The sequence below is a fragment of the Apteryx mantelli genome, chromosome 6 (genome assembly GCF_036417845.1).
Source record: "Apteryx mantelli isolate bAptMan1 chromosome 6, bAptMan1.hap1, whole genome shotgun sequence".
NCBI classification, from domain to species: domain Eukaryota; kingdom Metazoa; phylum Chordata; class Aves; order Apterygiformes; family Apterygidae; genus Apteryx; species Apteryx mantelli.
The window spans coordinates 14,896,225-14,912,547 of NC_089983.1; the positions used below are offsets into that span (position 1 = coordinate 14,896,225).

General features: G+C 39.1%; 2 protein-coding genes across 3 annotated transcripts in view; one reads left to right on the forward strand and one right to left on the reverse strand.

Annotated features, from left to right (window-relative positions):
- On the reverse strand, positions 1-6,759 carry NDUFB3 (NADH:ubiquinone oxidoreductase subunit B3). Of its 2 annotated transcripts, none has more exons than XM_067298868.1 (4): positions 6,531-6,759; positions 4,603-4,680; positions 2,842-2,989; positions 1-252 (listed from the first exon to the last, which is right to left on the reverse strand). In XM_067298868.1, exons 3-4 carry the CDS (start codon positions 2,985-2,987, stop codon positions 96-98), a joined length of 303 nt encoding a protein of 100 aa, XP_067154969.1. In that variant the 5' UTR covers positions 2,988-2,989; positions 4,603-4,680; positions 6,531-6,759; the 3' UTR covers positions 1-95. The 2 variants fall into 2 exon arrangements, with proteins under 2 accessions (XP_067154969.1, XP_067154968.1); XM_067298867.1 differs by having other exon boundaries at positions 6,527-6,759.
- A 459-nt stretch (positions 6,760-7,218) lies between these two features.
- The window catches only part of ORC2 (origin recognition complex subunit 2), an 86,498-nt gene continuing 77,393 nt past the window's right edge, over positions 7,219-16,323 (forward strand). Inside the window, exon 1 of the mRNA XM_067298873.1 lies at positions 7,219-7,601. The gene's annotated coding sequence lies outside the window, so the exon portion shown is untranslated. The remainder of the gene's footprint in view (positions 7,602-16,323) is intronic.

A 16,323-nucleotide genomic window follows, 5' to 3' on the forward strand; every position in this document is an offset into this window, starting at 1 on the left:
TAGACAGACTTTAATATGTATATTATAGGTATAGAATGAGCAGCAAGCTATTGTACATTTTAGTTTAGAAACAATTAAGTTCTCATACTTGGTCTTCAGTGATGACCTCCATTCTTCTTTGGAGGAAACATTACATATTCAATGCCAAGAGCTATGACAAAAGCTGCAAATCCCCACTTGAATCCCTTAGTAAGGACTTCTGTTAAGGTGACGGGTTTTGCAAAGCCACCCATAAACCTCCAGGCTTCATTACTAGGAGAAAGACAACCAAAGAATAAAAGAAGATCAGTGGAGCCACTGTGACTAAATATTAACAGGAATACTTGGGGGGGGGGAGGGAGGAAGAGGCTGGAGAGATTTCAAGCAGATATACTTTGAGACTGTAACATTTCTACAGTTCAAGCATTAAAGTAAGAGGAGTTCCCACAGGTAAATGATTTGAGCTCTAACCCTTTATGTGCATGTCACGTTAACTACACACAACACTTGCAAACAGCATCTTCTGGTAACAGAATCACCATCCCAAATTTGTTATGTAACTGTTCTGTTGTTACTCTGCATTTGAAAGAAAAACAAAACGCATGAGTACATGGAAGGAATAGGGTAACTACAAAGGTGAGCCATTATGCTAGACATTCTCTAGCATAGTTGAAATTAAAATTTTTCCATCCATGGAAAACTCATCCCCGTGTCGGACATTTTCTGGCTTACAATAGCTTACTTAACAGTGTCAGGTAGGGCCAAAAAAGCCTACTAAAACTGGTTTTAAAAGGCGGAAAAGATGGCATTTAGCTAAAAAGATTTACAAAGCTGACACTACCTTATGTCACCGTGCTACACCTACTGTATTAGTGAAGTGTTAGTCACTGCTGTAACTGACTGCAAGTGTTTACATGTAAAGTGCTTAGTAAAGGGAAAAACATTTGCAGAGAAACAATAAAATCAGAACCATCATTTCAGCAGGACCATTGGGGGTCAAGTTCTGATTAGTATTTTCACAGACCATCCCCTTGTGCACATGGTTTCTGTGACTCAAGATGAAGGCATGTTAGCATGGAAGAGCATCTTCTGGCTGCTAGTGTAGGATACTTGTTGATAAGGCTTAGGTTTCCAAATACAACATCTTTTATACAGCTTATTCTGTATGGAATATGTACATGAATGTACATTTGCTACAAAGGTGGAAAATTAATCCCCTGCTAGAAGGTACTTAATGTATTACTAAAGGAGGATGCTCTAAAGAGGGTTACTATTTCAAGATTTCTAGTGCAAGATATTTATAATGTGGTCATACTTCAGATTATTGAAACAACTTGATACTTTAAGTTCTCCTTTATAAAGGAAGATTGGCATGATACTAGTATTCAAAGCTTGTCCTTCTATGGAACTGAAATATTACTTTACATAAAATTTGCATTAGGAAACGCTTAGGAGGAATTATCTCATGCTTTAAGAGTTGCACTTTGTTCCTAATTTCAACTTCTCATGAAATTGGCTCAATTCCCTTCTTTCACTAGGGAAAGATTAATTTTTCATCTAGGAGGGGGAACAAACAGTACATGAGCTCTTTTCCAGTTTGCTATTTTGCAGCACTTTCTGAACATTGTACTTGGAAGTGTATGCACCAAAAGTCATAGATTAATTTACACTTAATTTATGATATTAAATTGTGTCCATTTTTTTTCTGGGAGTAAGCCTAATGCTTGCTGAAAGCAATTAATTTTATCTGAAGTGGGGGGGGGGGGGGGGGAACAGTCTAAGGCTGCTTGTGTTCCACAGAATGAGAGGCAACATACCCGAAACAGGTGCCAGGAAAGTTTGGTGGTAGCTGATAATCCTAAGGGCTCATACCTCAAATGACTCTTAGCATCATTAAAACCATATGTTTTACTCTATGTTTACAGCCTTAAACTGTTTCAAAGGAAGGAAAAAAAGTGCTTTCAATCCCAAATCCCTCCAGAGGTTATAGCATGTAACATAGCAACAACTTTTTAAACAGATTACATTTTTCTATTCTTGTAGTGATTTGAAGTAAGAGCAAACAGGTGAAGCCTTTTTTTGTGAAAGCTCCTAGAATAGCTGCTGGTGCAGCTTTTCTCTTACAGAAGGACTGGACTATACAGCACAAGACATTTAATATTCTTATTCTCCAAGGTTAAAGAGTACTTGAGCAACGTATTACATAATTCATGCTGGGAGGAAGTATGTTAAGCCCTGTTTTAACAGCTGCCCAAATAGTCCAGAGTTGCTCTGGGGAAGAAAGGAGGTAATCACAGTAGAACAGGACAACTTAGAGATAAAAAAACTAATCTTTCATGACTTATTTCTTCACCCTATTTTCCATGTTACATTCACTGCTTAGCAAAAAGAAATGCAGAGTTGAATCAAATTCCACATCATATACTAGTACATTTCTTCATTTCAAATAAAGGCCTCCACTGTATGTGAAGACTCCTATTCCTACTCAGAATGTCAGTATAAGTTCCACTGACTTCAGCAAGATCTGAGCATGCAATCTCTTTGCTGAAAACAGACAGGCTTACTCTCATGTGCAAGACCTGACATTACTTAAGTGTTTTGGGGAATGAGGCCTTGGCTGTTGCGCCTGATTGGTATCTATCACAAAACATCACAAAGTACATGGGTGCCTTGTAAAATGCAGAGGCTGGTCAAGGTAATGCAACAGTAGTAACTTCCACACAAAAAAAGTAAACAAAAACCTAACTAATATATTCTAGATGCATTTTCCCAATTTTTACTAAAGAAAGAGTCCTCTGCAGTGGCAAGTTTGGGCTGATGCTGCAAGACTGTCAAGATTGTTTCTGAGGCTCATGCACTTACCGAGCCCACGGATCCCTCAGACCCCGTCTAGCCAGCCTTTCCTGGACTTGTTCAAGCGGTGTACCCTCGATCTTCCATTGCCTATAGTCAGGGAGTTCCATTTTGCCGTGGCCATGGCCATGGCCATGTTCATTTCCATGCCCCATACCTACAAGAAAAGATAAAGAATTTTTATTTCTCAGAGAGTATCAGCTTATTTTCACACACTTGCAAAGACCAATATCCTATACAGGAAGAACAGGGAGGTTACAGGCAATATTCTAAAACTGTGACATTGTGCATGAAGCATCTTCTGCGGTATGACCTGTGCACCTTAGAACAGAAAACAAAGAGGTAGGATGCTTCATGCTATATTTCAGAAGTTGGTGATTAAGCACAATAAGGCAAACTGTGCTAGACTCTATTAATTATTTCTCATTGACAACAATTAGCTAATTTGTCTGAAGTCCTACATGTTTGGTTTGCTTAATATCAGCAATAACCATGTGCCAAAACGTGACTGCCTTAACAGATAATCATTGCAAAAGAATTAACACCATTATGTTATTTATAGAACAATGCATTTTTTTTTGCTAATAAAGACCATCACTATGGACTTTAAAATATACAGCTGAATATAATACAAACATTGCCCAGGAACGTGAAGAATCCATGTACAATTTAAACACAGAAAAGCAAACATCTCAGGACACCAAGATAATAGTTCATCCAAGTTTGGTATCGTAGTGTCTTTGTAATCCTTTTCACAGATGACTGATTTTGAAGACAAATTAGACTGTATAAACACTTCTGAAGTATGGCTTAAATATTCCACACTGGACTTTTTTTTTTTTTTTTTTTTTTTTTAGTATGTCAGTTAAGGAACAGCACTACAAGTTTTTCCTGAGACTAAGCCAGTAAAATATTCTTACTTGAATACTTAGAATTTAAAAACAGTCCTGTGGCTTGAAAAATATCAGACTGACTTCATAACTATAATTCACTACTTAGAATACAAAATCAATACATGCTAAAGCTAATGCTCTAGCTTCACATTTAAAGAATATCGATGTACTATGGTTTATCACAAATTCTTTAAATATTTGGAATTACTCAATAAAATTTAATTGAATATACACTAACTGGTCATAGTTCAATTTCAAATTTAAAAAAATGTAGTCGGGGAAGATCCAGATGTAAATATCAAAGAATAGGGCATTATGATAGACATTAAAATCCTTATCCAACAGTAGTTTATTAAAAACATTTATGATATAAAGATGCACATATGACAAATACTAAAAAACAGGCAAAACTATTAGCTTTTTAAACCAACCTTATTAAACATTTAGAAGATTTTTGCATGATAATAGCAAATAGACTTTTTATATTTTTGCCACAATCTCTTTAGTGATAAAAGTTTGGTCAGATCTACTTAGAAAAGAAAATACAAATGCAGACATTCCTAATTTAATTAAAGGGAATATATTAAAGAAAAAAATGGTGCAGACCTTAAGCACACTAGTTAAAATGGCTAAGTGTTCCATTTGATAAACCTGGGAACCGTCTAGACTTATTTTAATCTTAGCCTAGAGGAAATAGGGAAGACCAAAGTGAGATACACAGAATTATGTTAACTTTTCACTGACATCCCGATTGTCCATTGTTGAGATAAACAAGAAATCACTGACTTAAATCTTAGATGCTGAAGTTTGCTACCCATACAAAGTTTTAAATACAGTGAGTAACACAGGTCAGTATTTATTGTTACTGCAGTGGTACCTGTTTTGTGACTCAATACAGCGAGTCTTCAGTCTTCAGCGCTGCTAGTGAAAGTAGTCTATCACAGGCCCTATAATACTGAACAAAAAAAAAATTAACTGGTGAGATCAGCTAAAACCTTGGAATAAGAATTTCGTTAGCGTTACTATGTTGTTGACTTAGAACAATTGGACAACACTCTAGCCACTGTGCATTTTTCAGAATCTAGAAATGCAAAAGTCTGTTGACCTTTACAGTGTATTACGTTTCCTTCTTTCTAAAATCTGATTTTCAAGGAGGAGGGAGACTGGTTAATTAATGACTGTGAAAGAGAAGGCATTTAATTTAAAAGTTTTAGGTGCATTGGTTCTAGTACATGAGAGACATCAGCTACATTTTTCTTGTTTGTGTATGAGTTTTAAAGAAACATAAAAATGTGCAAAACACCTTTATGTGCCGTTAGGGTAAACTAGGAATAATAATAACTTGTTCATAGCAAATTAGGTTAATGATGTCATACTGAAAGCATTTCCAAGCCCTGATTTAAATGACAGCTTAATTGATTTTCAGGGTAGAAATAATCTATTTGATAATCTAAACAGGCATATTTTAGACTCAAGTATTATTGCCTTGTAAGTCACCACTAACATTACATTCATGAAGCAGCTGTATAAGTTCTCTTACATTAAATAATATTAGGAAAAACATTTTTTTCAGTGTCTGTAAATGCACTTCAGCAGCACCAGGGCCCATCATTTTCAAGCTCTTCAGAGTACATCAAAAAGCTCTGAGATCAGTTTGAAAAATCTCTAATTTAGATAAATTACCTTTTTAAATTACACTTATTAGAAGATACTTATAATTAATCAAACCCATAAGGTTTGATTAATTGAACATTTTTTCTTTATTCTAGCTACAGATACTAATTTCCCCAGAGTCATAATCCATCTGACCACTTACTTCACTGAAAAAAGCAGAGCTATGATAACCAAGCTCCGAGGAAAAACAAGTGTATATTAAAGAGCTGGCTCCTCAGCTGCTTTGTAAGTTGCTGCCACTTAAGTCAAACACAATTATGGCAATAGAAGGTATAGGATAATCAGTAAGGAAGGCGATGCACCTTACTAGTTCTTTCCTGAGGCTGGGAAATTCATGTTTTATTTAGATACACTTGTAAGAATACTAAGAAAATATAAAGATCCATATTAAAAAAAGTGATCAAGGTGGATGGGAAGATGAACAGAGGCATTTTCAGTGAGATAAGAAAGGATTGGAAGAAAATGATGGCTTTACAGTCTTTATTTTCCACAAAGCACCTGAAAATTCTTTCAGCCAGAATTTCCCATTTTAACACACATCTGGTAGCAAAGAACAGATTTAACGTTCCTAATTTTTAGAGAATTAACTGGAATGTAATGTTGCTACAAACACAGCCTCTGAAGTCAACTCTTGAAAGCCCCGGGGGCAAGGAAAGAGGATTTTCTTGGAGCAAGAAACCTGAACGAGAGCTCTAGCACAGTATGTCATTACCCAAAGAGCCAAAAAAAAAAAAAAAAAAAAAAAAAAAAAATCAAGCCCCAGTCTCCACCCTGCCGTAAAAAAACCCGAGGCCTCTCTCCTATCAGTATCTAAAAGAAACGGTTTTCACCCGTGTAGGCACGCTTTAACGCCCACAGCCAGCAAGCTGCACTACAGCACCGGGCGGGCACTCGCCGCCAGCAGAAACAAGCCATTAACGCCCCTCTGCGGGGCTGCGAAGCGGGGCCGGTAGGACGGGGCCGAAAGGGCGCCACCGGCACCGCCGCGCCGCGGGGGCTCCCCGGGTGGCGGGGAGCCGCGGCCGCGGCGGCGCAGGGCCCTCCCCCGCCCGGGCGGGTGGACAGTACCACCGGCCGGACCCTGCCAGCACCGGGCCCGCCCACCGCCCCCACCGAGCACCCGCTACCTGCCCGCTCCGCGACCCTCCTTCAGGACACAACCGCCGCCCGGAAGCGGAAGTCGCGGGGCGGAACGGCTCCAGCGGAAAGCACAGCGCGCCACGAAGGTTCCGGGCAGCTCCCGTTCCGCCCCCTCGAGCTCCTTCCTAGTGCCGTGGTGAAGGCGCCGAGGCCTCCCTCCGTCGCCCTCCCCTGCCGGCGGCACTCCCGGCGCCGCCGCGGTTTGACTAGACGGGTCGCGAACCAGGAGCGGCACCGCCGATCCCGGTGGAAGCGGGGGAGGGGGACGAAGGAGGAACGGCCAATCAGCGCGGCGCTTGTTGGGAGCGGGAGCGGTCCAATGGGCGGGTGCGTTATTGAGCTGCGGGGTTGGCAGTGGCTGGAGGTAGCAGCGGAGGTGAAGAGGGTGAGGGGGCGGCGGTGGCGGCAATAGCAGTCAGTACCGGAGCTGTCGGGTGGCGAGCGGGGCTTGGGCTTGGGCTTGGGCTTGGGCTTGGGCTTGGGCTTGGGCTTGGGCTTGGGCTGGGGCGGCGGTGGTGGTGGCAAGGATTCCCTTCCCCCTCCCCCAACATACACACCGGTCGGCTGTTGCCGGCCGACCGTTGCTGGGTGCGCGAGTGGGGACGGAAGCCCGTAGGGTGCGTGCAGGGGGCACGAGTCGTTGGTGTCTCCCCCGCCCCCCCACCGCCCCGCACACGTCAGCGCCCCGCGCCTCCGCCGGGCCCGGGCTCGGGCTCCTCGCCGCTGCCGCTTGCCGGAGCGGGGAGCACCCGGCTTGGTCCCTGCTCCGCGGGCGCCGCCGAGGGGCGCGGGGCTGCCTGGGTTAGCGGCGGGGAGCAGCACCGCGGACGCCGCTTATGTAACTGCCGGGCCGCTCGGCCCTGGCCCGCAGCGGGGCAGAGCGCCGGGCCCCTCGCCTCACCCGGGGGAGACGCTGTGGGGGAAAGGGGAGCTGCTACGCGCCCGGCTGGTGTCAGGAAAAAAGCTTTTGTTTTTCAGCGGGTAGGTCTTGAAAAGGCACCGGTGTTTGTTTCCATAGGGAAAGGGGGGAGACATCCTGAAATCCTGGAACTGCACTGGAAGGTAAGTGAAAGCTCAGGATTTTCTTGGGGCTCTGGCAGCAGTTTTTGGGGACTACTTCCCTGGTGAGATTGTTGCTTTGTTCCATTGAGTGCCTGTTTCTGGGGAGCTCACTGGCATTTTGCCTGCCCTGAGCATATAACTATCAAGTGTTGATTGCATTAGTATCTGAGTAATTATTTGTTGTGCTCTTCAAGGTTGAGTATATAGTCCCCTTTATTTGGAAAGAAACTGGTAAATTTTAACCATTAAGTCGGTGACTTACAAAGACTTAAATCATTCCTTAATTGTAGAAACTACCATAATGCTCTTTCCTTATAACAGAATACAAATGCTGGCGTGATCATTTCTGTTGCTTTTATAGAGTGAGAATAAATACTGGTTTATAGCATGATACTGGCAGAAGTCTGGAACAGATTTTAGTGCATTTTTAAATCCTGATGCAAAGCCGCTTCTGTATTTCAGTGTTTTTTATGGGTATGTTCAGACAGCATGAGAAGACTTGCAGGAGGAGTGCTATTATCATGTTATTAACAGTGAAACTGTTCCAAGTAGAGAGCCATCTGTTTAATCCAGGCTGCCTCTGTCTGGTTTCAGCATTGAATGTTTTTCATTGTGAGATAGAATCAAGATACAGAGCAGTCTCTTCTGCTTTGTGGATGCAGTGTCAGGGTGAAAGAAGACACATGTTGGCTTTACTATAATTTGTGTGGGGTGGAGTGGGGGACAGTGTCGGGGAGGGCTGTTTATTTGATATCTACCTGGGAGTTAAGTATCAGATACCTGTAATATATTTCTTGCTTTTTGTGGCTGAAAGTTTTGGGGTACTTGTTTAGAGTCCAGTGATGTTAAGGAATGTTGATATTTTCCTCGGAAAATTTTTTCAGTGATCTATGAGCATGTTGGGTACCAGACACTTTGGTCTTCATTCTTTTTGAAGGAAAAATGAGAGATCCTGGTGTTGTTTGTTTTTTGTTTTGTTTTGTTTTTTGGGTTTTTTTTTTTTATTCTTTCTTCATGGTACTTCAAAGTGTGGCTTGATGATCTATGCATGAAGCTATAGTTCCATGTTTATATTCTCAGCTAAGTCAATAATATTCAGTGGTGATCACATAATTTTGACTTTGTGTGACCTAGTGTGATCAAACAGAATTATAGCAGAGGGTTACACTTACCAATTGTTCATCTTCAAAAATGCTATTGATTTCACAGTTCAACAAGGTTCTGGGTAGCTGTTCTCCCTCCCATCCTAAGTACATAAAAACTCTGTATAGTTGATAGGTTTGCTCTACTGTGTGAATGCTTAATGTTTTGCTTCCTAAGCTACCTTTCTCTTCAGTGTGGGCTCTACGTTTTTTTTTTTTTTTTTTTCTTTCCCAAATAAAAGACTGCAAATATGAAGGCTGTGGTGTTTTAGGGATACTGGAAGCTTTTTGAAGCTGTATCTTCACCAAATGAGTGAGTCTGGATAATTTCAAGGGGGCTTACAGTCTTGTTATCTAGCCTGTTTTTTAGAAGCAAACGTCACCACAGTTACTTATTTTTCCAGGCTAAACTACTGTAATATGCACAAAGAGCAAAAAAACACAAAAAGATATTTTCACCTATTTCAGAGTATAATGGATGTCTTTTAGGAAAGTAAGGTCATTGAGACTCCATATGCAAATAATCAGTACTTTTTATGGTTTATTCAGTGGCTTTTTTGTACTACTCATGATGATGATAGTTACTGGAAAGATTAAATGTTCTAGGAGATGGGTATGTTTACGTGTACCCAGCCTTGCAAGTTATGTTTAGCTGCAATTTCTGCTTATGTTACTGAGGTTGAGGGAAGGTGGCAGGGCTTTCTTGATAGCTTTCAGAAACCCCTTGTTTATCAACACTTGTGTTGATAGGTGTCCTAGATTAACAAGTTGTGGGATACATGGTTGTTACTGCTCTTTTCCACCTGTGCATAGTAGTATTCTCCTTATCATTGATCTATGTTTAGTAGTATGCTCTGCATGACTGTTTTCTGGAGGAGAGAGCTGCATGACTGATAGTGACTTGAGGAATAAAGTATTCTCTATTTTGAGGTGACAACAAATTTTTTTTGGCGGGGGGGAGCTGATTAATATCTTAATATATATGTGGACTACTTAAAACTAAATATTGCATCTTTTTTTCCTGGAATTACATGATACTATCTAAGACTCTATATTAGTGGTTATTTGCACTTCATTGGAAGCCTGTTAGTTGAATGAAAAGATCAATCCTGTTGTAATTACAATAAACATGGAAAAGATTTCTTTAGTTCACCTTGGTTTCTGTGGATATTTAAAAAGGCTGGAAGGTGGGGAAGCAAATTATCTTCTCAGGCAGTAACAGAACTAAATATTTTATGGATAGTATCACAATCTCAAATTGCTGTTTCAGCTGTTTAGGAAAAGTGATGTGCTGCAGCAGTAATCTTAGTTTCCTTCTGTTTTTTCGTATCTGATAGACCATTCTTCACAGGAAGCGCTGTACTGGGCTAGCCCGCTATTCTATCTCTAAATCTAAAACCTTGCGATCCTGGTGTATGACAGGACCATCATTTCAAGTCCTGCTTGCCTCCCCCAGCTGGGCAGCGACTGATAGCAGATGCTCTATTCTTATGCTCTTTTCTAGGCAAGCGTATAGTGTTACTTCTTAGGTAAGCTCTCCCTGTCTCTGAGTGTGGATGATATTTTGTATGGCCTTTCCTTCTGTGGGTATACTTAATTTTTTTAATCTCTTGAGTCCATGTATGGGTTTTGCATCTACTATCTTTTCTGGTGACAAATACCATAGTTCAGGTGTTGTGTAAGTTCTCTCTTCTGCTTTGAACCTGTTATCTGAGAACTTCATTTGATACTCCCTGTTTTCTGTATGAGGAGAGACAGCACCATTTGGCCCTTTCCCAAGCAGTTTGATACAAGTTTAAAATCTTTAAAGATGAGGCTAATGTGTTCAGTCAAACACTCGTCTGGGCAGGAGGAATAATCTTAAATCTTTATGCCTGTTCCCTTATGTTAACTTATTAACTAGTATCAGGCAGTGAAGGTGAAGACTTCCCCAGCTGATTCCTAGTGGAGGGTATCTTACGCCATAGGAATGATCATTTAAGAGCAAGTCCTGTGACTCTTCTGGGGAGAAATTGATCTGAGTAGAAAGTGTTTTCCATAGCAGAGTCTGACTCGCTACTTCAGCCAGTTATTTTCATTTACAAATGGGGTAGTTACAAGAAGTAATTCTTCTTGGCTTATTTAATGCTGTTTTCCATGGTGTTTCCTTTGCAGTTGTTTGCTTGTAGTAGATATATGTTCATACAGAACTGTGCTTAAAGAAACATTAATTTCTGAATTGTGAATGTGTTTAGATGTTTCATGTAAGCCATAGAGATAACTATAAAGTAGTGATGATGACTTTTAGAAAGATTTGTAGGATGAGATGTATTATCTGAATGATCTGTTATTTTTCCTGAACCTTTCTATTGTCTTTTTTTGGCAGAAGTAGAGGAATCACAATAACCGAATTACAGAATGGTTGAGGTAGGAAGGAACCTCTGGGAATCATCTAGTCCAAACCCCTGCTCAAAGCAGGGTCAGCTAGAACAGGGTGCCCAGGACTGTGTCCTGTTGAGTTTTGAATATCTCCAAAGACGGAGACACCACAACATCCTTGGGCAACCTTTTCCAGTGTTTGACCATCCTCTCTGTTTTAAAAAAAAAAAAAAAAAAAAAAAGATTTTCTTATGTTTAAATTACTTCCTTGTATTTCAGTTTGTGCCCACTTAGATGCAGAGTTTTTTGAGAGTAAGAAAGTGTTCTGAGTTTATGCTTGTATCACTAAATGAAGATAACTTAGCAAGCTGGTTTAATTTTTCTCTCTGCACATTTCCTGGGGTAGTTCATGCTTTTAATGACAAGATACTTAAGAATTTAAAATACTTTTTTTTTTTTTTAACTTAAATCACTGGACAATCTTATGGGAGTGATTTGATCAGTCTATTCTTATTCCTATAGAGTTCTGGTTTTAGTTTCTAAACTTGCAGTATGAGTCCCAAAGATAGAGTGGTACTTCTGATAAAACAGAATATTGTTATCTAGTGAAACTGTATTATGAAACAAAATTTTCTGTAGCCAGCAGTACCACAGAAAAGAGAATGTATAAACCTTGATCAGGGGCTGGACAGAATAATACATGGTTTGCAAATTCTGTTCCAAAGCATGCTCCAATTCATCAATAATAAGAAAAGTTTTGACATGTAAGGAGACTCACTGCGTGGCCATTAGTCATTCTTCTGTGTTGTATTTTTCTGTCAAAGATAAATTCAGGGATAGGCTTTGTTTTTTACATTCTGTTTTCTGAGAGCAAAAGAAGATAGAAATGGTATGTTACAAATGTTTATGGTGTGACATTTATATTCATATACAGTGTTTTAAGAATAATAAACTATGCAGTCATGGAACACTTGTCTAACAAGCCATGTAGTCATTTTTAAAGTAATTTGCATCTTTTTGTTTTATCCCAGTGTAATGTAATCTGGATTTCATATACCCTCCTGGAGGATTAGGCTGAACTCTATAACAATATTATTGTCAACATGAGATCTTTTACTCTGAAAACCTATATTTCTCATACTAGGGGTTCTATTTGAAAATGCTTATGGGAATAAAAATACGGTTATCTACATCAATAGATATTTTCTTAATATTCACAATTCAGGCTCTTTGTAAAAGATAGAACTGTCATTGGCAAGTCCCCATTTCAGGGTGATTTTCCCCCCCCCCCCCATGCACTTTCCCTTCTGCGGGTAGTCCAGCTTGCCACTGCTGCCACCTATGCTAAGTCAGCTCTGCCTTCTTGACCTCCTGGTATGATTCTGTAGAACAGCATGTTTTTTACAGTTCAGATTTATTAACTTCATTTTGAGTGAAAACTAGAGCACCAGAGACATTTGGAAAGAGATCCTACTAGGGTGGAGAAATAAAATCTCAGATGACTGACTGTTTCAAAATGGTGAGCTTTTTTTGTTTTTAACTTACTTTTAAGGTACTGAATATCATTACTTGCAAAATGCCAAATTCCTTGGCTGCGTAATACTGATCAGCACAGGACCTAACGGAGATGGTTGAAGCAATCCAAACCTGTTAAAACTCTTTTCCAGGAATTTTGGGTACTCTTTCCATGTATTTTGAGGGCTTTCTACAGGAGAAAGAACTTAACTTGTAAAATATAAAGTGTAATGTTGTTATGCAGGTGTTTGGCCAACAGTGAATTTTGTAGTCCAGAAATGCTAAATCTTGTGTTCTTGTCTCAGTAATTTAGCTAATCTTGCTACATTATTATTTTACTATGGTTCTTCAGTAAACTGAAATGGTTAGGCTTACATATTGGTGTCTGCAGTATGGTTTGTGAGTTCTTTGCATAGTTATACAGTACTGTTCCACTGAACTATATTTAAGTGAAATGTATGACATGAATATATGTGCAGGCTAGATGACTGTAGTTTGATTCAAACTGGGCAATGTTAAATTTGGGGTTTATTTCCATTCTCTATATTTAGAACTATTTTAGAACTTTATTTCCATTCTCTATACTTTGAACTTGGAATGTATTTGTTTTTAGGGTCTTCCTCCCCCCTCCCACCCTGCCCTGACCCATATTTGGGTGCAGGGGGATTATGCTACCTCTGTCTGAAAGGACTGTGAGAAAGTTTACAAGATTGATCTTGTAGGTTTTCATGGTTGTTCAGCAGAGGAGGTAATGGGTTGAAAGAGTTTTAGTTGCTGAGATGATTTATATCTTGATTTCTCTGTTTTGTGTGTTCATGCTTTTGGGGTTCCTTTCTTGTGTATTTTTAGAGCTGGTCTGCTTCTAAGTAAACTTAGGCTACAAGTATAAATCTGACCAAGGAAGACTCCAAGCATTTAATAGCTGTCTTCCTTCCCTGTCATTATCCGCATTTGCAGTGCTTTTCTATAACAAAGCTTATATTATGTATAGATTATATAAAAATTCTATTTTTCACCTAGATTATATAAAAATTCTAGTTTTCATCTTCAGATATTTCTTTCCCAGCATTGTGCAATTGGCATCAATATTTTGAAAATTGTTTCCAGGAAGTTTTGACAGTTGGTGCAAGAGTTGGCATGATAATAGAAAAAACTTCAAAATATAAGCAAGTTGAATTTACTAATCAAGGTGAAAATCTGTGCTCCCAAAGAAAATGAAAAGCACATTGTGTTGTGTACTATCTGTAGTTGCAACATATCATTGCAGAAAAATGCGCAGATGAATATTCAGCAAATATTAGTTTTTGTAGTGACCAGCAAAAGAGCTGATCAGCCATCACAAAGCAATCGAATATGTTAATTGACAAGTGTCAGTGAAATTAATCCTACAGCATGTTTATATGTTATTTAATCAGTTTGTTTACATCTCTTCTTTTGATTAACTATATATATATATTTTTTTTTCCTTCTTCGCTTCATTTATTTCCTTTTTCTTCAAATGGGTTGATAAACACCTTGTTGTTTCTGGAGTTCTGAAATCTGTTTCTTCTTTCTGTCTCCTGATCTTATTTCCTGCTTTTTCCTTTCTGTCTCCTTTAATTTTGAGAATGTTCTGAGTGTTAGGAAAGGCTGGAGAGCAGACCCGCTGCATACCTACCTTTGTTCTGATTTGGAAGAGAGCCATGAGGAAGAAAACTTAGTTAAAAAAGAATTCCTGAAGAAGTAGTTATTCAAGCAACCTTCCCGAATATCCTAAGCATAAGTTTTTGGAGACACATAGGCATAAGTGTAGAAGATTTTGTGCTGGGAATAGCTTAAGCTGTTTTTCTTTTTTTTTTCTTTTCTTTTTTGTAAATTTAAAGGTTTTTTTGCATGTGAGAATAAATTAACTAGAAACTGTTAGGTTTGGAGGTCTTTTTTGTTTGTTTTGGTTTTGTTTGTTTGTTTTTAAACATCATCTTTGTTGAGAATCTGACATCCTCTGGCCCGTGTGTCCCGTATGTAAGCTTTACTGATAAGTCCACCATGTGCTTTAGACATTATCTTAGCAACATCATGATGCTGAACATAGGAGGTCTATGACCTTCTAGCTGAGATGTTTTAGAAAGTAGGAGGCTTTTATATAAATTTAGTTATAGAGGGGGTTGGAGCGAGCAAGTCATCAGGCATCCTAGTGCATGCTGTCAAAGTAGGACTTCAGAGAAACTTTCTCATATTTAGCAAAGAATGAAAATTCACTTTGAGATATTGGTGTAGTGGGATTTGAATTTGCAGATCAGCTTCTCTGTTTTGTTTTGAATCCTTGAACTATTGTCAAATTACACCTTTAAGTATATTTTGCCTTGGCAATAATCTTGTTGAAATTAAAACCAAATAACAACTTGGTATTAAGAAAAGAATGTGAACTCCACGTTGATATAGTCAGGCGATATCCATAAGAAGCCTGCCATGAATATTCAGGACAAAAAATTAATTAACGCTATTGGAAAAGGTATCAATGTCTTTATTAAAATAATGTTAAGGCTGGCAGACCCACCAGGTATCTTTTGATTAATGAATCATTGCATGGACAGGTATGTTCATGATGATTTCCTCTTTGTCCTCCGGTTTACTTTTGGGCAGGCAAGACAATAAAGTGCACAAAAACACTGGGCATAGGCTCTGCGTATATAATTCAGATGGATGTTAAGGATTTCTGATCTCTGGGACAGCTTCGGTCTAATCTTGGGAACTGAGGGGTTGTGAAAACAGTAATTTAAAATTGGTTGTTCTTGCGGGCAAAGAAATGAAAAATTACTGAACTGTTCATTTGTCAGGTATTTGTTGTGCTCATAATCAACTGTCCTAATTACAGGAGCAGCATCTGGGTAGAACTGTTTATTCTGTGGGGAGTAGGGTACTGGGCACTATTATGTATGCATATATTAGTTGCTACAAAGACTATTATTTGTGCAGTTTGGGAGGGGGTTATTTTGTTCTTTTTTTGATATCTCCTGTTTTTTGGTTTCACTTTGCTGTATTCTGGTTTCTATGACCCTTTGAAGACAGTCTGCGCGAGGGTGAGTCTATAACCCATAAACTCTGTTTTCAAATAGATGATTTTTTTGCTTTCAGTGGTCATTCTTTTTTCATGCAGGTTTTTTTTTTTTTAATTGCAGACTAAATGAATACAGTGACGAAGGCTTTGTCTGATGTATTATTGTCAGTGGGGTTTCTCTCATGGAAAGAGGAAGACTAACAGCACTGGATTTGCATCTGATGTGCTGCATTTATACTGGTCTTAATACTTTGCATATACCTTATGAGAGATGTCAAATCACTTGATAGATGTGGTTATCTGTTACCTAAATTTTGCAGATGAAAATTCCTCATGCTTCTGGCACTGCTGAAGTCGATGGTAGACTTATAATTGACTTCAGTGGGATTAAGACTTCGCTCTAAATCTCCAGGCTTCTGTTCTAACCATATTGCATTGTTGAACATATGTGAAACTGAACTTCAGCAGACAAAACTAATGCATGTGTTTGTGGTTTGAGTTTCGTCCTGATAGCACTAGTCTTTGTAGAACAGTAATAGTATAATAGTAAGGGTGTGTATTTTTTCAAACTCTTAAAATACTAATAACCACAACTGATAGACAAATAGTTGGTAAAAGTCCATTCACTTCAGTGAAATTACATGAAAAGTGATTTCAGATTGAGGAGTTT